The sequence below is a fragment of the Cariama cristata genome, unplaced genomic scaffold (assembly GCF_000690535.1).
Source record: "Cariama cristata isolate BGI_N322 unplaced genomic scaffold, ASM69053v1 scaffold4936, whole genome shotgun sequence".
NCBI classification, from domain to species: Eukaryota; Metazoa; Chordata; class Aves; order Cariamiformes; family Cariamidae; genus Cariama; species Cariama cristata.
The window spans coordinates 41,884-65,149 of record NW_009620254.1 but is presented as its reverse complement, the minus strand read 5'-3'; the positions used below and the strand labels follow the sequence as shown (position 1 = coordinate 65,149).

At 47.5% G+C, this 23,266-nt stretch overlaps 1 protein-coding gene across 1 annotated transcript in view; it reads left to right on the top strand.

The window, feature by feature from the left end:
• Positions 1–20,922, top strand: part of AMOTL1 (angiomotin like 1) — a gene marked incomplete at its 5' end in the record, with an annotated part of 32,147 nt that extends 11,225 nt beyond the window's left edge. The window contains 7 exons of the mRNA XM_009701546.1: positions 3,756–3,901; positions 10,201–10,350; positions 14,004–14,194; positions 15,623–15,748; positions 18,211–18,437; positions 19,162–19,431; positions 20,794–20,922. Of these exons, the coding sequence (XP_009699848.1) occupies positions 3,756–3,901; positions 10,201–10,350; positions 14,004–14,194; positions 15,623–15,748; positions 18,211–18,437; positions 19,162–19,431; positions 20,794–20,897 (1,214 nt within the window). The remainder of the gene's footprint in view (positions 1–3,755; positions 3,902–10,200; positions 10,351–14,003; positions 14,195–15,622; positions 15,749–18,210; positions 18,438–19,161; positions 19,432–20,793) is intronic.
• Positions 20,923–23,266: the final 2,344 nt, after the last annotated feature.

The window sequence follows — 23,266 nt, the reverse complement described above, 5'->3', positions numbered from 1 at the left end:
GATGTCTTTTGGTTTTGTTTTTTTTTTTTTTTTTTTTTTTTTTTTATTTCTTGTGGAGATCTGCCAGTGAGGATGGAAAGAAATGCTTCATTACCTAGTTCTGTGTTGCTGCTCCAGGCCTGCCTTGGCCCAGCCTAGTCAGCATCAAATCACAGCTGCAGCAAGGCTTGGGCAGAAGGACGGATGGGCAGATGGATTGACGGAGGAGCTTTGCTGCCCCTCTGGAGGGAAATGTCAATGTCTGGCCCTGACAACCTGGCCCTATTTAATGTACAAAGAATTTACTAAAGCTGTAGAAAACCTCCTCCTGGCTGGTTGCATGGAGTGAATGGGCTCTATTTATTCATTTATTCTGCTTATTCTTATGGGGCAGGAACCAGCCACTGAAAGATCTTTGGAGCAGGCAACAAGGTCCTGTCCTCATTTCAGATTCCTTCTGCTGGTCACTCCAGGCAGAGCAGAAGAGGCGACTCTGGTGCATCATCTTGGTGAATCAGCTGGTCCGAGGGTGACTGGCAGCAGCTGTCGTGACGTACGCCCATGCCTGTGGATGGCAGATGGCAGAGCTCCTCCACATACTCGCCCTGTCAGGAGTGGCAAGACTGACAGGAGGCTAAATAAGTCTCTCAAGAAAGGCGTGGTCACCGGAGAGCGTCTGTGGAATTAGGAACCGTGAGCGAAGAGCCACCATTGGGAGATGCAAACCTGTGTTAAGAGAAATTGTGGGAAACGCCACAAAGGACGTGGTATGGGAGCCAGTCTTGTTTTCAGCAAACGTCCTGCAGCCAAATTAGGCTCTCACTGCCGTAATTTGATCTATTTTCTTCCACCAGCAGTGGTCATTCTGTAGGAACAAGGAGTGTCTTTGAAGTATGTCCGTGTTACCGCTCTGCAGTATCACAGCAAGGAGAAAAGCAGCTTGGGATGTATTGAAATGGTCATTAAATTGGTCAGATAAGTTGATGCTGAGATAGGTTGTGCGAGAAGCTGGGAGTCACATCTAAGTGTCGGGAAGAGGTGGCACAGATCGAGTGTTTTCTTTCTGTCTAATGTTTCTGCTTCAAAGCAGGATCAGGACTGGTCTACTCTTGGTGTACCTACTCAGCTTGAAACTCAAAAAGCCCGTTTGTGAAGCATTGAAGCAGGCTCTTTGCTCTATCTCCTCTTTCTTCTACCCAGCCTGAGTATAGGTGTAATGTCCTCGGTGCGTTGAGGTACAACAATCAGAGGTAGTGGGTGGAAAGCTGTGAGACTGCAATGGTAAACTGCAGCAGAGAAGCCTTTTGGGAGCTGTTCAGTAATGGGATGTGGCAGTGACCCACCAGAAAATAGAGTTACCAGCTGGAGTCTGTTAGGTAAAACGCATGTGCCTGGGCAGCCGGTGTGTGCAAGGGTAGCACAGTGAAACAGTATTTTTAGGCTTTAAGGATACGTGTATGTACTTGAAGAGAATCTAAGATATGTTCAACAAAGTCCTCCTTTACTAAAAATTAAGGCAATGTAGGAAAGTACTTACAAAATGTGCCTCCAATGTTTTGCAGGGAGAAGCTGACGTGGTGAGGTGTTGAGAGCTGTTAAATAAATTTTTCGGGTGGGTTCAGTGGTTGTTTTGTGTACAGCGTAATTGTGTCCTTTGCAGCAGGAGGTCAGAAAACGTAATGCAGCAGGGCAGGCTGAGTGCTTCGAGTTCCCCAGATGAAAGTTGAAAGTGAAGATCCCAAGTCCTGTTTTTCTATGTGCTGTCCTGATGTGTAACATGAAACATGGGTTTCAAATCCAGAGCAGAGCAAGTGTGGTCCCAGCATGAGATGGTGGAGTGCCACAGGGCTGAAATAGCATTCCTCTTCCAGCTTCCTCACCCTCTAATGAAATCAAGTGCTTGATAATTTGCCCAGATTTACACTTTTGTACAATAGATACCAATATTCCTTCTGGTCAATCTGATTGAAGTAAATCTATTTGTGTTAAAGGAAGAGGTCTGCATGTCCAATATCGAAATTCCTTGCCGACGTGGGAGGATTAAGGCCACGTCATACTGAGACGGCTTGTGGTGGCAGTCGGTGGCACGCTGCGTGCAGCACTCGCTGGGCTTTGCTGGTGGGCTTTGCAGAGGCCAATGTGCCAGTGTTACTGCCAGGGTTTCTTTTTTCGGGGTGCTGAATTCCTCCTTTTAGGATAAATGGGAAGATGGCCAGGTGGGTTTGGGCTCACCTCATCTACTTGTCCCTTGTTCCACAAGGCTCCGCTCATACGCACCTCGCCTTGCTGCAGGCACCTACCGATAGTATGTAAATTAAACCTGTTCTCATCCCATCTGTAATTAAAGAAGAATAAGGCCCTTCTGGGGGTAGTTCAGGTCTGAAATGGGCTGGCTTTGGCCATGTGAAGTTTCCTGACCCTCTGCGCAGGGCTTCCAGCTTGAGTGGTTACGCTTGGGTGGGACAAGCTGGATGTTAGGGGCAGATTTTCCACATTTCGATGTTTTTGGAGCAACTTTTCAGTTCAAAAATAATAAATTCCATAATGATCTGTTTAAAAAGTAAAAAATCAAAACAACGTTTAATCGACACCAAATTAATTGTTGGAGGAAATTTTCCTTCCTGGAGGCTTTCCAAGTGCAGTATTTTTGTTGTCATTCAGAACGAAGGCCAGATTTTGACATCTCAGGTTTCACTGAATGAAACCTCCATCCTCTCATTCCAGTCATTAACTGTTTGCAGTCCGACGTCAGGGATCCAGTGACTGGCCCACGATGCTCATGTTCCCTGAAATGCCTTCTCAGCGCTGTCAGGGCAGAGGGAGATGGAGCCAAGCATTTCCCCAGGCAGCTTGCCGGTGAAGTCAATGGTGGGCTTGCAGTTTGTTGCTGAAGAAAAAGATGTGAGCAAAGCTGACTGAGTTTAGCCTTTTTTTTTTTTAAAAGTAATTTTATTTCTTATCCAAAAAAGGAATGATTTTTTTGGCACAGAGGTTATCTACATGTTTTAGTCTTGCTCCTGATGTGTTAAGGCACTTAACAGGAGGGGAGCACCGATCGCTGGACCCTTAGATCATGCAGGACTGGGAAGTCACCCGGGACACCCACAGAGTTGAAATGCCTCCCATTGCCTCCTTTGCTCTGCGTGGGCAGAGGAAACCTGTTTAGATGCCTCCTATCTCTACTCTTCCTTCTTGCTTTCCCCACTTCCCATTTTCTGGCTGTCCAGCACAGATCTGTGTTTATTATTTGGCTTCTTCACGTGTTTTGTATCTCATGTTCTCCATCCTTGCGAATAAAACGGACCAGGCACAGCACAGCCCACATCCATGGGGCTGAGGCTTCTTGCTCATTAGAGAAGAGCAGCAGCATCCAAGCTGGCAGCTATAAACGGTCCTTGACGTAAGCTGACATAAGCAGGGCCTGGGCGTTGTATGGGAGAGGACTAGCTGCTGCAAGCCAAGATTTTTCTGGTGAACGTGTTAGTTGTTCAGCAGAACGGACAATTATGAAGCAATGCTCAGGTCCAAAAGCTCTGCTAGTGCAGATGCAGCCCAAGCTGTCACTTGTCTCTGCTGCTGGTGCTCACATAAGATCAGGCATTGAGGGGCTGAAACTCCTTGCCCACTGTGTCTCAGCACTGTGTTGTAATGGCCCCACTCGCTGCCGTTTCAATAATTTTTGCTTTTCTCGGGAGGTGTCAGCTTACCTCTGGTACATGGCCCAGGGCCTGTGAGCTGTCCTCCTGGAGCGGCTCTTGTTCTTGTCTTTTTTCCAGACAAAGAGCACTTGAAGGAGAAGGAGAAGTTGGAGGTGGAGCTGGCAGCTGTGCGCTCTGCCAACGAGGACCAGCGGAGGCACATCGAAATCCTCGACCAGGCCCTAAACAATGCGCAAGCCAAGGTCATCAAACTGGAAGAGGAGGTGAGGCATGGGCAACATTTCTGTGCTCTGAGTATAGCAGTGGCTCAGGACTCATCCAAGTCCTGAATGACTTCTAGCCATGGTGTGGCAGATCCTCCTGCTCCCCTTGCACTGGCCCTCTTATAGAGAAAACACGTAGTTATACAATACTGAGCCAAACAAGCAAGCAGAGGAGACCACAACCATAAATGTTTTCAGAGCAGAGTCTTCAACATGCAGCCAGGAGCAAGACCAAACTCAATTAGCTGATGGCTGAGGTAATGGTAGGACTTAACAGAAATATCAAATAAAAAGCTGACTGCTCAGCTTGGGACTGCGATACAAACATGCGATGTCGGTGCATCCCATTTCTCCCTGAAGAGTGCCAGAAGGCTTTTGAGGTGTGCACAGCAGCACAGCACTGCAGGGCTGGGTAACTTCACATCTAAACAGTGCTCTTAAAAGCGCTGGCTGATCTGGCTGGAAGCGGACCATCCAGGATTTAGGGGTACAAAGAGCTACAGGTTTTGTTTGAGAGTTGTAAAAAAACCTATCCTCCCATGAAACCCAGAAGTGCCATCTGTGCAGAACTCCCAAGAGGTCTTTAAGCAATGGTTCTATAAGCCTGATAATGAAAATAGGTATTCAGATAGGAAGAGAAATCCCAGGAACAGAGGACTCTTCAAACTGACAGACAAATACAGATCAACATTTAGTAGCTGGAAGCTGAAGCTAGACAAATTCAAAGTGGAAATAATGGTCAATTTTAATTAAAACTAAGAGCAATGTAGTCAGTTCTCCATTATTGGAGGTTTCTCAGTCTCAATTGATAGTGTTCCTTAAGGACCTTCGGCCTGGAGGTATGGATTTAATAACTAGCTAAAAGTCTATGCATTCTGGCAGATCAGGCAAGACTGTCAAAACAGGCCTTTTTGGCCCAAAAATCTCTGTCCATGGGACCAACAAAGAGGGAGGATGTTTTATGGGGAATAAAAGAAACATAATCTTTACTATCTGAGTGGGCAGGTCATCGGTGAGGGGAAGGCCATTGATGAACCTCTACCTTAGCAGGTAGAATGATTTTTGTCAGGGTATCCAGCATGACAGACCCCCTGCTAGGCTAACTAATGGTTACTTGGAGTCTGAAAGATTTAAGGTACTATATGTAAGTGCTAAAGGCATTGCTGTTTTGTTCCTGACCGTTAAACCATTCTGACTTCCTATTTAGAAAGATTTAAAAAAACTCCATTGCCTCTGGTGGATACACTCAGCAGCGAGAAGAGGATCACATTAGGTTTAACTGCTCCTTTGTTAGACTAAAGCCTGCTCACGTCCCAGTGTATTTAGGGCAGTCCCTTTGGGGTAGCTGCAGGAGCTAGCATACCTTTAATCTGTATGTAATTCACTTGACACTGTTTGCCTTAAAGGCAACCAGAGGTTTTCTATTTGCATTTCATTACGAAGTGGCTGAATAAAGGAATGGTTTAGGTGGCAACACCTGCTCCTACAGTTGCGGCATCACACGGGGGATGGGAAGAAATACGTTTAGCTCCTGGCTGCTCCACAGACTCTCAGTGTGGCATTGGCAGGTAACATTGACTGGCAGAATACACACCGGTGAAGGCAGCAGAAGCATAAACGCAGATTTTCAGGCAGGTGGTATAAGAAGCTACCCTGTGCCTGCTGGGTTGCAGTAAATATGTTTGCATCCTTAGGGTTCTGTCTCTAAGAGCTTTGCAGTTGCCAGTTTCTAGTCTAGTCATCCAGCAGAAAGGTGCCTCTGCTAGAGATCGGAGCTAGGATCCTTGCTTGTGGACTAGTGGAGCTGAGGAGAGGGCAAATGTTCCCCTCTAGAGAGCTGCTGACCTCCTGCCTGGGGCATGGTAGATGTTAGGGAGGTGGTAACCTCCTGCCTGGGGCATGGTAGATGTTAGGGAGGTGGTAACCTCCTGCTCGGGGCATGGTAGATGTTAGGGAGGTGGTAACCTCCTGCTGGGGGCATGGTAGATGTTAGGGAGGTGGTAACCTCCTGCCTGGGGCATGGTAGATGTTAGGGAGGTGGTAACCTCCTGCCTGGGGCATGGTAGATGTTAGGGAGGTGGTAACCTCCTGCCCGAGGTATGGTAGATGTTAAGGAGGTGGTAACCTCCTGCTTGGGGCATGGTAGGTGTCCAACATGACGACATATGAAGGTGATGCAATGCTGTTTGTCAGTTGGTGTGTCAGAGCCCTCAGCCTGAGCAAACCCATGTTGACCTGGTAGTATTTAACTGCTTTTTTCATTCTAGGAGGAGTTGGAATGAATTTTATCCCAGCTGCTGTGTTTTAATTGTTCAAGGCAGTGTCCTGCAGCTCGGGTGAAATGCACTTAATCTGTGGCTGCCGGTGTGTGCCCAAGCTCCTGTGCTTTTGGCCTGGTTCATCACTAAATCAGAGTACCTTTTCAACAGTCTCCAGTGTTTCTGGAGCTCAGTTTGACACATATGCAGCAGATACTGTTGAAATTTTGAACCTTCATCTTAAACCAGGGATTTTTACCATAATTTGGAATATATTGAAGGAAACACAAAATCACTCAAATGAAAATGACTATTATTATTAACAGAACTCTACCTCATGCACTGCTTTTTAAATCCACACAGATTTCTTCTACCACCAGAATATAATTAAGTTTAAAAGCTTTTTAAATCAGGGCTTGAGAAATAAGCAGTAGCTACTAAGTTGAATTAACATAAGATAGTGTACTATGTAAATCTACATTATCCTGAGTGCCTGCTAGTAGAAGGATTTAATTCAAAAATATGTAGGTGGTATTATCACCACATGTCACTTAGGAGACTGCTGCTGGAATCATGTGTCTGCTCCACGCTTTGGGTAGAAGTCTGAGTAATTGGAAAGGGTTCAGAAAACAGCTGTAGAATTTATTTGGGGCGCAGAAGGTTTTCTTTGCTGTGAACAATTAAAGTGAAGAGGTGGCTGAGCTCCAGTCTGTGCACATGAAGATGAAGAAGGGATTGCTGTCAGCTGGGTTAAACGTTGCTCTTTAACATAAGAAGAAATAATGAGATGCAGTATTTGGGGGCTGAAGCTGAGCAAGTCAGGCTGGAAATAGTTAGAGTAACTAACACTGAAACAACCTACTTAGGATGACAGTGGATTCTCCATCTCCTAGAGTCTTTAACTAAAATCTCATATCTATAGAATAGATATTCTGTTGCTCAAACTGGAGTTATGTTCCTAGTGTAGATATTTTTCCAAGACCCATCTTTACTCAGATTTATTTGCTTGGATCATCCCCTTTTAGCCTTAGCTCTTCTTCATCTTTATTTGCCTAATCCCTGGGACAAGGGCAGGCAAGTTTGCTGATCTTGTGAATATGTGAATTGTTTCATTAAATGCTTCTTGCTCTAGGAGATCACAACTTGGAAACAGAACAACAAGTAATTTGCTTAAATTGCATAAGAGAAAGCCAGATTAGGCATTAGGGTAAAAGTTTTCTGGCAGTAAAGGAAAATAAGCCGTGAAGTAGTTTGCAAGGGGAGGTTGTGGAGTCCCTACCCCTGGGGGGTTTTATAACAGATTATACAGACTTGTGCCAGGTTTTAGGTAGAGTTGATCCTACCTTGCAGCAGAGGTACCTCTCCAGGTGCCATCCAGCTATTTTTTTATTTCAATCTGTGTGTCTGTGAGGTAGTGGAGCTTAGTATCATGTATTTCTGATTGCAGTCCCCCTCCCTTCTGGATGCATACTGCACTGACAAGCCCATTAATTTAAGTGACATTTTGTACTTTGTTTTTCAAATGTGTGGGTGAATTTTTTGCTTATGAATCTACAGGCAGGATAGAAAAGTCAGAATTGGCTCAAGAACCTCCCTATAAATTTATGAATGTGGGAACTGTCATGTTGCGTATCTCCAACGAAATTGGTTTTGGGCGGTGGACGTGTATGCATCACCTCACCCGCATGCGCAGAGGTGCACTCGTGTGAGTGTGTGAGCTCTGGGGCTTGGAGGGCTGCTGCAAAGCCAAATTCTGGCTGCTGTGGTACAGATGGACCCTCCAGCATCTGGCAGGACGTGGGGGCGTGGATGAGGTCTACTGCCGAGGAGGGACCCCGGGAGAGCCCCCTTCCCCTCTCTGATCCACGCTGGTGCGGCTGGGAGGTGGCGCAAGCACCTTCCTAGTGCCAAAATAGGACATTCAGCCAGAAGCCACCGCTGTGTCTGTCTTGCCAAGTCGTGAGCTCCCGAGGAATGCAATCTTCGTGCTGCTGCCAGAGACTTGTGGGGATTATAATCTCATTAATTTTCATGGAAAGCCCTGGGAGCTGTAAGCGTTAGCCTGGAATACAGCAGTGCTAGGGAGGTCATGCTGCCAGTTGTTGAGGCCAAGCTTTGCTTTTGCTTTGAACAAGCCTGTACTTCATTTCGCCTGTGACATGGATGGACTCAGGCAGAAGAGTAAGTTCAAGAAAAAAATATTTTATTATCATTGTAATCAGTAGGAGAAGACCTAGTGAATCCAGCATCATACAAGTGAGAAAAAAAAAACCCCTTCTTTGCAGCATGGGAGTCCTGGGCTAAGCAGAGGTGAAGGGGAGCCCCACAGAGCTGGGGGGACCCAACGCTGCTGTTTATTTGCTCCACATGCCCAGGAACAAGGCAGCAAACTTCTCACTACATCCTCTAGATATTTAGACACAGGTATTTCATGGCTATAGCTCCTGTATCATAACCCACATTACCTTGCAGTTAAGTACTGAAAAAAGAGGTAGGCATTAGGATATTGTTTTAGCTCTGGCCTGACCAGCTCACAGCACCTCTATAGCCTCTCTTATTTATCTAGTTCCCCAGTGTCAGCCGGGGTTAATGCATTTTTCTGCCTCCTGTTTTGCTTCTGAAAAACTTCAGGTCTCAAACAAGTGTACAAATAAATGAGGGAGGCTAGAAGTCCTAAAGAGGATCTTAGTGGTCATGGCAGTGGCCTTGAGCGACTGCCATTAGCCCCCTGGCTGCAGATGGGGTCCGACTGAGGCTTGGCAAAGTCTGCATGATCCAGCAGTCAGAGCGATTCACCCTGCCTTTACGAGTCAGGGGGTTAAGTCAACAGTGTTTTGGGGTTTTTTGGGGTTTGTCGAGGTCTTTTGGGGTTTACGGCTTTGGTTTGTGTGCAGTGTTGCTTTCTCTACTATAAGGCAGGTATCTTTAGAAAGGTAAATTTACTCATGCTTGTGAAGAGAAAATTCATGACAAAAGATTGGGGGAGAAGAGGGGAACTGGGTTTCCGGAGACTGGGACCGCAGCCCATGCGGTGAGCAGGCAGACACCGATGTTGCAGCCCCATGGGTGAGTTTTTGGGTCAGTGTCCACGCTCCCTGGGGATGAGGATGGCTCATGGACACCCAGGTGTGCCTGGCCCCCTTGAGCTCACCCTTTCTTGGTGGCAGATTTTGGCTGAGGGTCAGGTTTCAGCACAAGCTTTGCTGCCTGACCTAGTACCCGGCATGTCCAGCATCTGCCGCCTCCTCTCCCTGAGGGCTCTCAAGCATGCCAGCTCCTGCCGTGAGCCCTGATAATGGTACCCAGTGGTGTCACTGAGTGGCATGGTAGGAGGCCAGAAGAAGTGAGGTTAGCTGCTGAGCATCCTAAACATCTGCAGTCTACTTGCAAATTCTTTCTGGGGTATGCTGCTAGAGCAATCTCTGGCCATACAACCTGGTATTGCAAAATCCTTGTGTCATGTTTAGCCCTTCAGTAATTGCATTATATACGTAAGGAGGGCCTGGCTTTAGCTGCCAGCACATCTATACATCAGCATGGCCAAACCCGTGAGCAGGATAGAGCAGCTGGAGCGATGCTGGCACTCCGCTTGTTCCACCTGTGTTGAACAGATATGTAGTGCTGAAAAAAAAGAGATTCTGTTTGGGTGCAGACGAGGTGCCGAGTCTCACCAGTCAATAAAACCCACCAGGATTCCTCTTGGCCGAGGCTAACCTGCGTGCTTGCCCAAAGAGTATCCACTAACGTGATGGCTCTTGCTTAGAAATGGCCAGGGGATTTCATGGCTAATGGATCCCCAATGGGTGGAAGATCTGGGCAGCGTTCTCTCCGAAAGGGGTAGAGCTGCCCTTGCGATGCCTGCTGTGCCCTTTCCCTGCCCATCAAAGGGGCACCATCCTTCTTTCCCTGGAGAAACTCTCCGAAGCAAACGGCCAAAGCCCTGCTCAAACCCAATGCATGCCTGCAAGTGCACGGGGGTCCTGGCATCCCAGGGTGGGGGTACGGTGCCCCCCAGCACTGCTGACCCCCTGTCCCCCACAGCTGCGCAGGAAGCAGGCGTACGTGGAGAAGGTGGAGAAGCTGCAGCAGGCGCTGATGCAGCTGCAAGCGGCCTGCGAGAAGAGGGAGCAGATGGAGCGGCGGCTGCGCACACGCCTGGAGCGGGAGCTGGACTCGCTGCGGATGCAGCAGGTGAGGACGGGGTGGTCTGTGCGGGACCCCAGTGTGGAGCCTTTGGCGTTGCTTTTAAAGAGGGATGGTCGCTTGCAGCCCTGCCAAGTGCCACCTTGCTTTTGGTTTCGGGTTGTTGGGCTTTTCACCAAAGCCTTTCCTTTGGATGGGGTTGTGGGTGCCCCATTGTTGGAAATGTTCAAGGTCAGGTTGGACGGGGCTTTGAGCCATCTGATCCAGTGGAAGATGTCCCTGCCCATGGCAGAGGGGTTGGACTTAGATGATCTTTGAAGGTCCCTTCCAACCCAAACCACTGTATAATTCTAACTCCTGATCTTCAGCAGAGGATGGGGGAGCTCTGCAGTGTGGCTGCTGGACACAGCCGAGCCCTGCCTGCCTCGGGGCTGGGGGGTCCTGGCGCCCCTGGCCAAGGGCAGGCAGGGCTCTGTCCCCACATGTGCCCCCACACTTGCCGGGGGAAAACATCCTTCCAGGTTTCTCTCCAGCAATCACAGATTGTGCAAGATCAGCTCCACACTGACCGAGGAGAGGAAAGATACGGTACACATGGGCCTGAGGTTTAGCCCACTGATTTTGGCTGATCTTTCATTGAGAAAGCGAAGTGGGATGATGTGGGATTTGGTGGGAGCAAGAGCTTGGGCTCTATTTGTTCCGGACAAAGCTGATTTATGGAGTTCACAGAAACCTCTGTCTGTGACAGATCTGGAGACAAATGGTGTCATCTTCAGACAATAAATTATTTAAGTATCAGTCCAGTCCAGAATGGGCTAGAAGTGTAGATTTCCATTTCTGTGTACGTCCCCTTGTTTTTTGGCAGCCCTGTGTCCTTAGAGGGATAGCGTTATGCTTGTGTTTTATGCACAGTTATTCCTTTGTGATTCCTCCTCCATCCCCAAGTCCCAAAGTCCATTCATCTGTGAAAAGGAGGGGGGAAAAAAAAAAGGCACAAGGAGGTTGCAGGGAGGATTTCCAGGCTACAGCCAGCACCAAGTGCTAAGTACATGGGCATGGGCTCCAGAGGAGAACGAGCAGATGTACTGAGTGTATCAAACCGCTGCTTGGGGAAAAACCAGCAACGTTAGCAAAGCATGATCCTCTTGTAACTCTTGAAGGGCTCACTCGTATCTCTGTCAACGTACGCATCTGCTGTGATAACCCTTCCTTATTTATGAGCCATTAGCAGAGACCAAAGCAGCTGTTCCACAGAGCTTGTGCTGCCAGAGAGCAGAGGGGCTGATCCTGCTGGCAGGATGCGATTGGGAAATCGCTCTACAGCCAATATCCGTGGTTTGCAGAGCCATGAGGTGGTCAGACCTGAGAGCATCCCCTTCTCACCAGCAGCCCCAGGGCAGGGCAGGTCCCCCAGCACTCCTCTGAGGGCATCGCTCTCACGGCTGCTCCCTGGAGACCTTTCCCATCCATCTTGGCTCTTCCCTGCTGCCATATAGGTGCATGAAGTCTTTCTTGTCCTGTCCACCATGGGCTTGCTATTCCTGTCTTCTTCCAGTAGCTCTTCTCGGTTGCCCCTTAGCCTGCTCTTCTCCAATTTAACAAAGAAATTACATGGAGTGCTAATGCTGGTGTAAACGAAAGAACATATGAGAAAAATACAATTAAAATTCAAGTGAAGATAAAACTAGAACTGGGAAAGGTTTTGTTCTCTGTGCTGGAACATAGGGATGAATCGATATGTTAAGTAACTGGGATGGACTGTTGCTGAAGTCCTTGTCTTGGGAGTTCAGGCTACGTCTGCTCATTTTGGCAGAAAATTCCTCTGTAAATTACAGGTTACTTCATTTTTAATTTGGGGGGAGGCACTGTAATTAGCAGTTAAATTTTGGGTTGCCATAGTTCTCAAACGCTTGCACCAGTTCCCTCTAGTAAGTTTTAGGGAAGATACTCTAACTTCATGGTTCACCTTTCAGCTTTGAGATAAGACTTCGGGGTATTTTTTACTAATGTTATTTATACTTTTATGAACCGCGATACTGCAGTGAATCATGTTGCATCAAAATGCCCCAGCTTTTTACTTCAGAGCTGTATTCTCTGAGTTACCAAAGTTATATCTACTAAAACATTTTTTCATCACAGAGGCAAAAAAAGAGCTTTTTTTTCTCCTTTTTACTGGAGTCAGCAGAAGAGACGCAGCACACAAGGAGACAGCGAGCCAGAATCTTCTCTTCTTGGCTTGTTGGTAACTGAGTCCAAACGGCAAATCTTCATTATTGCTGACACATCAGCTGGGACCAAAAAAAAAAATCCCTTTGACTTAGCATTGCAGGCTGAGCATGCAGGGCTGGCAGAGGTCTTAACTCAGATGACAGGCACCCATGATGTCCCAAGATCCCACTTACAGACCAGGACTGTGCTTCCAAAATATTACCTTCCTGCCAGAGATTTGACAATATTTGATGTATAAGTGCTGTTTTTGTAGGAGCAGAGTCGCAGCTGTTGCTCATAAGGGCTGCTCCATATTGCATTTCCAGAAAGCAGCTTCCAAACACATCGTTATTGCGCCAAAGGCAAAGGCTGCTCCCCTCCCCTGGCATCTCTAGTTTCCCGTAAGCAGGAGATAAGTGTCTAGAAGGAGGAAATGTGGTTTGGAAAATGGAAATGGATGCTGCAGCCCTCGCTGCGGTGTGATGGGGCAGCTTTGCCAGTGGAAATTCGTGATGTAGCATGGATGAGAAGCTGGTGCTCCCAAGACCTAGTTTCCCCTTTAACACAATACTGTGCACTGTGGAGTATAACAAATCTCCTGCATTTTTTGTTGAAAAAAGCATTTACTTCTGCTGAGTTCCCCCAGAGCTTTGTGCCTCTTCCCTTGGTGTGTTCTCATCCCACCCAGCATCTGCTGAGCCAAGGACTGGATCTCCATCCTCTTCTGCTCTCCAGCAGCAGTGAGAGGAGCTCAGGGCAGCTACCCATGCCACTTAGGTGCTTTAATTAAGTGCCTCTGCCTGGGTGGGATAAATCCTGCCTGGGTAAGTGCTTTCCTCACAGCATAGTTGCAAAGCGTTACCTGTTAGCATCCCATGGGAGCCATCCCACAGTGCCTGGGCATCTTCTGCACTGCCGGTGGGAAAGCTACCTGCTGCACCACAGAAGGCATCTCCTGAGGGCACATTGAGGACTAATGTGCCAGAAGAGACAGGTGTAAATCCATGTCCGGGGTGTTTTCCCAGCTGCTGTTTTAAATAGGTTACATGTAGCTAGGTTACATGTCGCTGTTTTCTCTGCTTTTATATATAAACCCTGGCAATAACTGCCTGTCCATACCGAGCACTGTCCCACCACGTGATGAAGTCCCAGCAAGAAGAATACCTTTTAAAGATTCATTGCTTCTTTTTCCTACCAGCTTTTTTCCCTATCATTTCCCTCGGATTGGGGTATCCCATGAAATCCCTGGAGATCCAGGGAGCAGCCAGATCCCTACTTCTGTCATCATGATCCAAAGAAGCTTGTGCTGGGGTTACACACATGATCAACCTGCCTGTCCTCCTGCAACCTAAGGGGTTTAGCCTGAGTTTTCCACCTACCCCTGTCAAAAGACATGGGGATGCCTTTTCATGCTCCAGAAATGTGGGGGAAAAAGGGTCAGCAGCTCCCGTACTTGGCAGAGGATGAGTATTTGTCGCTGTTTCCACCGGCAGAGGCAGGGCAGCTACCAGGCAAGCAGCCTCCCGGAGCACAATGCCCCAGCACTGATGGAGCTGGTACGGGAGAAGGAGGAGAGGATCCTGGCCCTGGAAGCTGACATGACCAAGTGGGAGCAGAAGTACCTGGAAGAGAGTACGATCAGGCACTTTGCCATGAATGCCGCGGCCACAGCTGCAACGGAGAGGTAAGATGGCCTTGCTGCAAGCAGGCAGCTCTCTTCACCGCAGAAAGCGTGGGGAAATAATAAGGAATGGATATTTTCTTAAGGCTGGATTTTGCTTGCCCTTCCCTGCTGAGTCGCGTTGACGGAGTTAATGCACCTCTCCGTGGTGTCGTGCCAGTGAGATACAATAGTCAGTTAAGACAGGATTTACCCTTCTGACCAGATCCAAAAGTTTATCAAATCCAGACACGAGACTTAAGCAATGGCCTCAACGGCAAAGTCTCGGGCTGCCAAATTACACAGCGTAGGTAAGGCAACTCCTCCCCACCACACCGATGGAGTTGGTATACGGCTGCGTCCATCCCACGGTGTGCAAAGTGGTTGTTTAACCTAGTTTTAAAAACCTGTAAAGAGGGAAATTTTGTGGCCTAAGTTCCCTCTTTCACTGCTTCATTAAGCCTCAAATTAAAAAGGTTCTCCTGATAGCTAAGCTAAACCTCTCTACTGCAAATTACCTCAATTGATTCTTGTCCTTCCCAGGTGTACATGATGAGCAACAGATCACTGTCGACGTTGTAACAGCCTTGTAAATATTGGAAGACAGATACCCCCTGTTGTATCTTCCCTGGCCTGAGCTAACTTCCTTCCTTCAGCCGTTCCTCACATGTTCTAGTGCAAACCCCTTCCCATTCACGTTGCATTTGTCTGGGCTGTCTCCAGTTTGTCTGTGTCAAAATGTGGTGCTCAAAAGCACACAAGGCACTGCAGTGAGGCTTTCCAGCAATGAGGAGGATAGGATAATTAACTTCTCACCCCAGTTTCCTAGAAGCCAAATGCCCTGAAAACATCCTAAAGTGAGATTTCCCTTTGAAATGTGGTTAAGTGCGTGACTGAGGATGATCCTTTTCTTTTACACTCCAGTCTGGGCAGCAATTCCTGTGCTATTTTTCACCTTCCAAAGCGTACAGTTTTGTTTCTCATTTGCGATGTAGTCTTGTTGACTTGGGACCATTTCTCTAGTGAGCAAGTCCCTCTGATGTCTGACCCTGTCGTTTGGGGTGGTTGTTAGCCCCGTGGGCATTGCCCACGATTTCAATGTGCGCTCAGTTCCATCAGCCCAGTTAATTAATTTCTCTAGTGAGCAAGTCCCTCTGATGTCTGACCCTGTCGTTTGGGGTGGTTGTTAGCCCCGTGGGTGTTGCCCATGATTTCAATGTGCTCAGTTCCATCAGCCAAGTTAATTAATGGCATTAATGACTAAACCCAAGCCAAGAGTAGCCCGTAGCAAGATGACCCAAAGCCAGATAGCCATCCACTTCGCAGGCAACCATCGCTAGCTTGCTCTTTGAACGTGGGTTTGGGGTTTTCTTTGCAAGTGCCAATCTCACTTGCAAAGGCCACCCTCGCGATCTCAGGAGCCCGACTCACCGTGTTGAACCGCTTTGCCAGGGACGCCTCGGCCCCGAGCCACTCACGCAACGGCAGCTACGGCGAGAGCGCGCTGGAGGTGCGGGGCTGGCAGGAGGAGGAGGAGATCGTGCAAGCTAACCGGCGCTGCCAGGACATGGAGTACACGTAAGGGGCTGTTGCGACGTACCTGCTTCTGTGTTTGGGCTGGGTTCAGATAAATCAGGATGCCCTTCTGTTCCTTCGTGCATGCCTGGAAAGGATGGGCTTAGCTTTACTTTGACTTAGTTTTGCTCTTCAGCATTAAAACAGAGATTAAAGATGTGCTGTCATTAGATAACTTCCTCCCTACCTTCCTATTAAAACTTTGCTGTGCCAGAAATGACCTTCTTACAAAACAGAGGCTGTTCCACTATTAAAAGTAGGTTGGCATGTGAGGAAGCTGTCGTGGTTTAACCCCAGCTGTCAACTAAGCATTGAACAGCTGCTTGCTTGCTCCCCCTCAGTCGGATGGGGGAGAGAATCGGAAGGGTAAAAGTCAGAAAACTCCTGAGTTGAGATAAAGACAGTCTAATAGAGAAAGCAAAAGCTGTGCACACACAAAAAGCAAGACAAGGGATTCATTCCCCACTTCCCCTGGGCAGGCAGGTGTTCAGCCATCTCCAGGAAAGCAGGGCTACTAGGGAAGACAGACACCATCATTCTGAACATTTCCCCTTCCTTCTCCTTCCCCCAGGTGTACATGACTAGAGCATGACATCACACGGTATGGGATATCCCTTGGGTCATTGGGGTCAGCTGTCCCGGCTGTGTCTCCTCCCAACTCCTTGGGCAACCACAGCCTCCTCGCTGGTGGGGTGGGGTGAGGAGCAGAAAAGGCCTTGACTCTGTGTAAGCCCTGCTCAGCAGTAACTAAAACATCTCTGTGTTATCAACACTGTTTTCAGCACAAATCCAAAACACAGCCCCATCCCAGCTACTGTGAAGAACATTAACTCTGTCCCAGCCAAAACCAGCACAGAAGCTGAATGCTTGTTTAATCTCAGTGAAAATCCCCTTCTGGAAACAAGAGCATCTGGTCGTAAAAGCTGAAGTTGTAATCCCACTCCTACATAATCAGCAATGCAAGGGCTTGCCTTTGCCTTGCTCTTTGCTCCTTGCCTGCTTATTGCTCTTTCTAGATATACCAAGTTTCCCCACATCCAAGTTGTGTGACAGTCACATTGGCATTTAGGAACAAACCTGCAAAATTTAGCACCATGAGGACCACTAAAAAAGATGCATTTACAAGTAGTAGAAGATATAAAATAAACTTTTTGGGGCACAGGCAGTCAGCGAGAGTAGCATTTGTTGTTGCAGATACTTCTCCATTTTCAGCACACAGGTGGACATGTGGCCATGTAGTTCAATAAGCATTAGATCTGGGCAGTATGTTTAGTCCAGACCTTTTTCCCAGGTGAAAACTGGCCTTTTGGCGAGTAAAAATCCCTTGAGAAAGTTTGTGTATTCCTCTAGGTTTTTATTGAAAAACTATTTAAAATCTGTTCTTCAGTGTTGGCTTCCCCACAAAAACACTGGTCTGCAGACACTTTCATAAAAAGGTGTGTTTATTGCTTGTGGAGAATATCGGTGATTGTTTTTACTGGGTTTGGTTCTTGTTTTCCACTCATAGATACAAGCTAATCCTGCTTCCAGTGAAGTAATGGAGTTTTGCCATTGCCTTCATTAAAGATAGATTAGGATCTTGTGTTTTCATTGCAAATTAGACATCTGATTATGAAAACTAATGCCAACATGAAGCTACCAGCTATCTCCCTTGTACGTATAGATTTTCCAGATAGGGCATTTTAGCTTTGACTGCTTCACAAAGTGCAGCTGCATTGGATTTTATATTGTGCATCACAGTCAAGCTATAGTCATCTGGCTGTCATATTGTACGTGTGTAATTATTTTTTTTTCAAATGTGGTTTTGCAGTCTTTCGGTATGAAATGGTGTTAATCATTCCTGGAGAAAAATCTCAGATAATCCTATTTTTTGGGGGGTCTGTATGAGAGAAGTAATGAGCTTTACTCAACTCTGCAAACCGTGTGCTGATCGTTTCTGCAGCAGTGAGGGCGAAGGGAGAGCCCAGCCCAGCTCTTAGAGAAACCAAAGGGAACCTTTCTGCTCGTTTCAGCAGGTCTTTACTCCGGGTGATGACAGACCCGAAGCTTGGGGTTAACTCAGCCTGCCAAAGGAGGGTTTCCAGATTTGGCCCCAATGTATGACGGGAGTGGAAATTGCCTGTGTGTTTGTATTCTGGTGAAGGTAGCAATCTGCAGCCCAGTCAGGATACTGCCCTCGTTGCTCCTGCTGCGGTGGTAAAGCCTCTGCAATAGATGGGTTCAATTAACCTTGCAGAAAAGAATTCCCAGGGTTGGCTTAATAGTTAGAAATGCTGCCTGTTTCAAAGTGCATGGTTATCCTCAGAGGAGCTGGTGGGAGCTGCCTTGTCCAAATCGCTCAAAACTGGAGGCGACAGAGCAGCAGGGCATGTACCTGGAGATGCATCCTGCTGCCCTGGGGTGGGGACACCTGCCCATACAATGCTTTTTCCATTCCTGTAAGCAAAGCATTCGTATTTTCACAGAATAAAGAATCTCCATGCCAAAATAATTGAGAAGGATGCCATGATCAAGGTCCTTCAGCAACGGTCACGGAAGGACCCTGGGAAAGCTGACAGTGCCAGCCTACGACCTGCTCGGTCCGTCCCCTCCATTGCTGCTGCTACAGGTGTACATTCACGCCAGACTTCGCTCACCAGCAACCAGATAGCTGAGGAGAAGAAGGAAGAGAAGATCTGGAAGGGAAGCATAGGTGAGCTCAGTTTTTGGTTAAGCTTTGGCTCATCCATCACTTCGTCCTAATCCTTCTGCTTGAGCTTAGCAAAAGTGCCTTGGCCATGGCACACGTTGCCCCAGTGGCTCATTTCCAGAGCATTTCCCATGGGCAGAACGTGTGTCCTTGTGCTGAAGTAAAAAATTAGTCATTTTTTAAGCTTGCGTTGTATCTTAATTGTATATTTAATTATATGAAATTGTTCTGCACTGATTAAAGAAAGCCATAGTTGGGGGAAATCCTCCCAGACACAAGCAGATGATGTTTGCAGCTCTGTGGGAGTAAATAACAAATTTGGACTAGAAAAAAGCCTCATTAAAGTTAATCAAGAGGGTGAGCATCCGTTTGGGTAGGAGTGCATGATGTGATGCGGCAGCTAAATGGGAAAATGAGTGCAGGACTGCCTGTGGTTTGGGGCTGTGTAGGACAGGGGTGTGGAAGTCTGCACGGCTGTGCCAGGGGTAGGTACAGCTGGGCTGAGCGTGCAGAAGAGGATGCAGGAAGGGACAGCTGCTTTCAAAAGGCTGTTTTGTAGGAATATGGATATCAGGAGAAGAGCAACAGGCAGCTTCAATGGGAAAAGTTAAGCCGAGCTAAAGGGTTGAAGACATATCCAGGCCAGTGCCTTGTAGCTCTGGGGTGAGACAGGGGGGACAGCACTTACGTTCGTGCTGGGATGTGACTGACCTCCATGTGTTTTCAGGGCTGCTCTTGGGGAAGGAGCACCACGACCACCCATCAGGCCCCTCGCTGCCGCCTCCGTTGCCCTCCTTGTCCTGCATGCCCGTCCCAGTGCCAGCAGCCTCCCACGCAAAGACGGGCAGCAAAGACAGCAGCACCCAGACAGACAAAAGCACGGAGCTCTTCTGGCCTGCCACCGCCTCCTTCCCCGGCCGTGGGCGGCTGGGTACCACCCCATCACACAGCCCGGCCCCACGGCCGCCAGGGACACGAGTGGCCGCTGAGAAACTAGGTGAGCTCTGTGAGATCCCTGCGTTGGTGTGAAATGCCAGCACCCCCAGGGCTGTCGGCAGATCCCCGGAGACACCCCAGGATTGATGGAGGGGGGTGATGCCTTCACAGTTTGTAAGGTGGTGGGGAGGTTTCTTCAGGGAAACTAAAGTCGTAGGTGAGAGAACTTTTCAAGGCTGCCCAGTCCGGCTTTGCAGAGCTTCGTGCTCGGCAGCTTCTATAAAGCTCCATTCACCTGTGGCGGGCAGAGTTCCCAACAAATGCAATTATTCATGCTGCCAAAGATAAAGTTACAGGGTTTCACACCTTGAAAACACTCTACACCTGCTCACGTACTCAGACCCTTCTCTTTTTTTCAGCTTAAACCATGGTTAGTGAAAGCACCGTTTTCTCCCTAATTTTTAAAGGAAAGGGGGGGAATAGTAAGGAGAAAGTGGAGATGATTTTATCGGGGGGAAGGGTAAACAAATACAATTTTAATTATTTGTGAAAGGTAGAAACCGCTGATTTGCAGCCCTAGCAAGAGAGACAATTATTTTATGCACATTATTTTGAAAAAGCCTTTTTCCTACATATTCATCTCATCTCGAAAGCAAGCCTTCCCTTTAGAAACATGCCATGTATCATTAGCAGGGCTGAATATCACCAATTCCTTGGAACTCTGGATTACTGTGTTTTGGGCAATCCAGATTGGAATTTATTTCCAGGTACTCTTAAAATAGCCTTTCAAGCTTTTCCTGCTTGTAAGAAGTTAGAGTCCTTCTTCTCCCTGAATTTGACTGTCAAGAACAATGGTGACGAAGGTAAACACCTAACAACATCTGTTAATGTGTTAATTAACATTGTGATAATTGGCCACATACATTCTCTTAGTCCATCCCACTGGCAAAGTAATACATTTTAGATTAAACCACCTACCTGATTATTTGTGTACTGCCTTCATGATGTTTTAAACTCCTAAATTTTGTAGCTGATGCAGAAGAGGAGTATCCATGTGGATGATACTAGTGTGAGTATCATCCACTTGGATCAGATGACAAGTAGTAACTTGGTAAAGTGATGTAGACCTTTCACAAATGCCTATTTCTCTCTAGGGCCACAGCTAAAAAGGTACTTTGGTCTCTCAAATACCATCTTTGTGCCTGCCCTTGGGTCTGTGCACACTGACACACCTGCTGTCATTGTGCAGGGAATTCAGCATTACATCTTCTCAGCCTCCTGTTCAAATTTGGCTTTCAGTATGTAGGACATACAGTTAAGATATCCCCCACCGTCACCCCCAAAAAAATGGGTTTATATTTGCTTCAAACAATTTGCTGTTGAATTTGAGCTAAAGACCAACTTGCCCTTCTTTCCATTGCAGAGAACTCCAGCCACGGGAAGCCGCCTGACAGCAAAGGCAGAGTGAGCAGCTTGCTCCACAAGCCCGAGTTTCCAGATACGGACATGATGGAAGTCCTCATCTAAGCAGAGGATGGCATCTCTGGGGTTTCGTGTGCGTACGGCCAGGTCCAAGATGGTCCTCGGTGTGCCAGCCTTAAAAACTAACCCTGAGAATTTGAAGAAAGAGAAAGTTTGTGGCTGAAACGCAGCATGAGTCTGATACGTTGAGACTTTGGACCAGCTGAGAAGTCAAGAGCGCTGAAGAGGAGCGATGAAATGAACGTCTGGGATTTTCTGTGCAGAAAGGGGTGTTGAAAGCGGAAGGTGACGTGAGAAGGGGATCATTGAGGGAAAAAGAAACTGCATTTTCGGGTGTAAAGAGAAGGTGGCGAAGTTACAGACTGGGTGCACACTGTCGCTCTGTTTTCCTGCCTCTCTGCAGCCAGGACAGGGAGCGAAATCCCGGCTCTTTTGAGGCCAGAGGGAGTTTCTGAATAACCCAGGAGAAACTTGCATCTTCCTCAGTATCAATTGATTTCTCCAAAGTATTCACTGCTTAGTTTCGGTGAATGATTGGTCTGTAGGTGTACACGGCAGGTTCTTGTGAGTATTTGTTTGAAGTGGTGTGGTGTGGTTTTCCTGGGCAGGCGGGTCAGGTGCCTCTTTCCTGGCTGGACAAGTGTTGCTCTTGGAGCTGAATTTACAGTGCAAATATTCGTGTCTTGCAACCTCAGAGCTTGCCAAGACTTCTTTTTTTGGTAGGAGCAGTTGTTGGCTGGAATTCCCATGGAGGATGAATGTGGAGGGGGGAGGAAGACCCTGCTGAAGCAATCCCTTTTGTAACAACGGGGAGGTTTTAGGAGGGAAGGTCAGGGAAGGATCCCAGCAGCTCCCCAAAGGGCTGTGCCCTACAGAGCTCGTTTGGGGGAGGTTGCGTGGGTGCATTTTCAGTGGAGTTAAGCTGGGTTTGTGTGTGAGATCAGTAGATGCCTCTTACCGTGCAGTGGTTCATAGCAGTGGAAGTATCAGTGTGTTTGTGGTAAGAACAGGATTTGTCCTTCTTTTCAATGCCTACAGCCAAATCCTACCTTCCTTGAGTCTACAAACCTGCCGTTCAGGCTGATGTGGAGCTGGGCGTTAAGGGGTGTAGGATCAGGCTGGGAAGGGTTTAACTGCAAAGCAGTACGTGAACATCATCTGTTTTCTGTGCTGAGCTGCAGTTTCTTTTCACCTTGTTTTGCCCAGGATGGAACATTTCTCATTTTCAGCTTAGTCTCTCATTTCTGTAAGAGGTGGTGACTGTCTGCAAGACAGCCAGCTCACCGGCCATGTTAACGGTGGCACACCATTTGCTTCATGCATGGCCCATGCTGGTAGGGAAATTTTCCTCTGTATTTTTGATGGATTTTTGAATTGACTTTGCAGTTCCTGAACCTTGCGGTGCACCGTAATGACATTAAGAAGAACTTGGCTTTGGGAAAAAGAGTGATGGGATTTTATGTGAAGCTGCCTGGGGTGGAAGAGTGATAGGTGCTGGAAGTAATTGTGTGCTCAGGGCTGGCTCGAGGTCACCCCTTCCTATAGGTATCAAATCAGAGCCCTTGATTATGAAAACACCAGGCACTTTAGACCCTGCTTTCACTGAAAACTGAAGTCCTTGCAACGTCAAAGCCTTCAGGGGCCAGCGCCTTGCGCTTAGTACTGCCTGGCTGATACTTTTTTTTTTAAAAAAAACAAAATAGCTATGTTAAATCTATGCACTTATTTTTGCCTGTACATAGAATTAGACATATGTTGGTGTCACCCTCTTTCTGATTTTTGCACTTGTTAAACGAAGTAGTGGTAGGTAGGTTGTGCGAGCAAGCGAACTGTGTGTTTCGAGTATTAGCAGCTTTGCATTGTGAAACCAAATGTGTAAAATCCTTGGAAGATGTTACGCAGCTTAATATATGCCTTGTAAAATATTTTTTTTTTTTCTCTGAAGTTAATTTAAGTGTTGTAAGTGTTTGCATAAAAGCCGGGCCCACGCATGGCATCAGCGCTGACCCACCTCTGTGGCCCTTCCTCAAGTGTCTGTGGTAGGAGCGGGGCAGGAGGAAGACAAAGCAAGGGAATACAAGTGAAATGATGGTGAATGTTTCATTTCATCATTTTTCTCCAAGAAATAAGGATACCCAGGTGCTTGGAAGTCCCTAAGCATTTTATTACCAGCTGTATTATTTCTTTTGATGAAACTGTTTAATAAATTATGTACAGGCCGACAGCTCGGCGTCCTGCAGAAACAGTGTTGGATCCGCGTGTGTGATGTGGCTTTCAGTTATGTTTGGTGGCAGTGGTTCAGCTCAGTTTCTCCGAGTCAGCTGGTGTACAGCACTCCTCCTCCTCCTCCTCCTCCTCGTGGAGACCACAGTTCCTCCAGTTTCTGGTATCCAAAGGTATGTTTACAATTGATG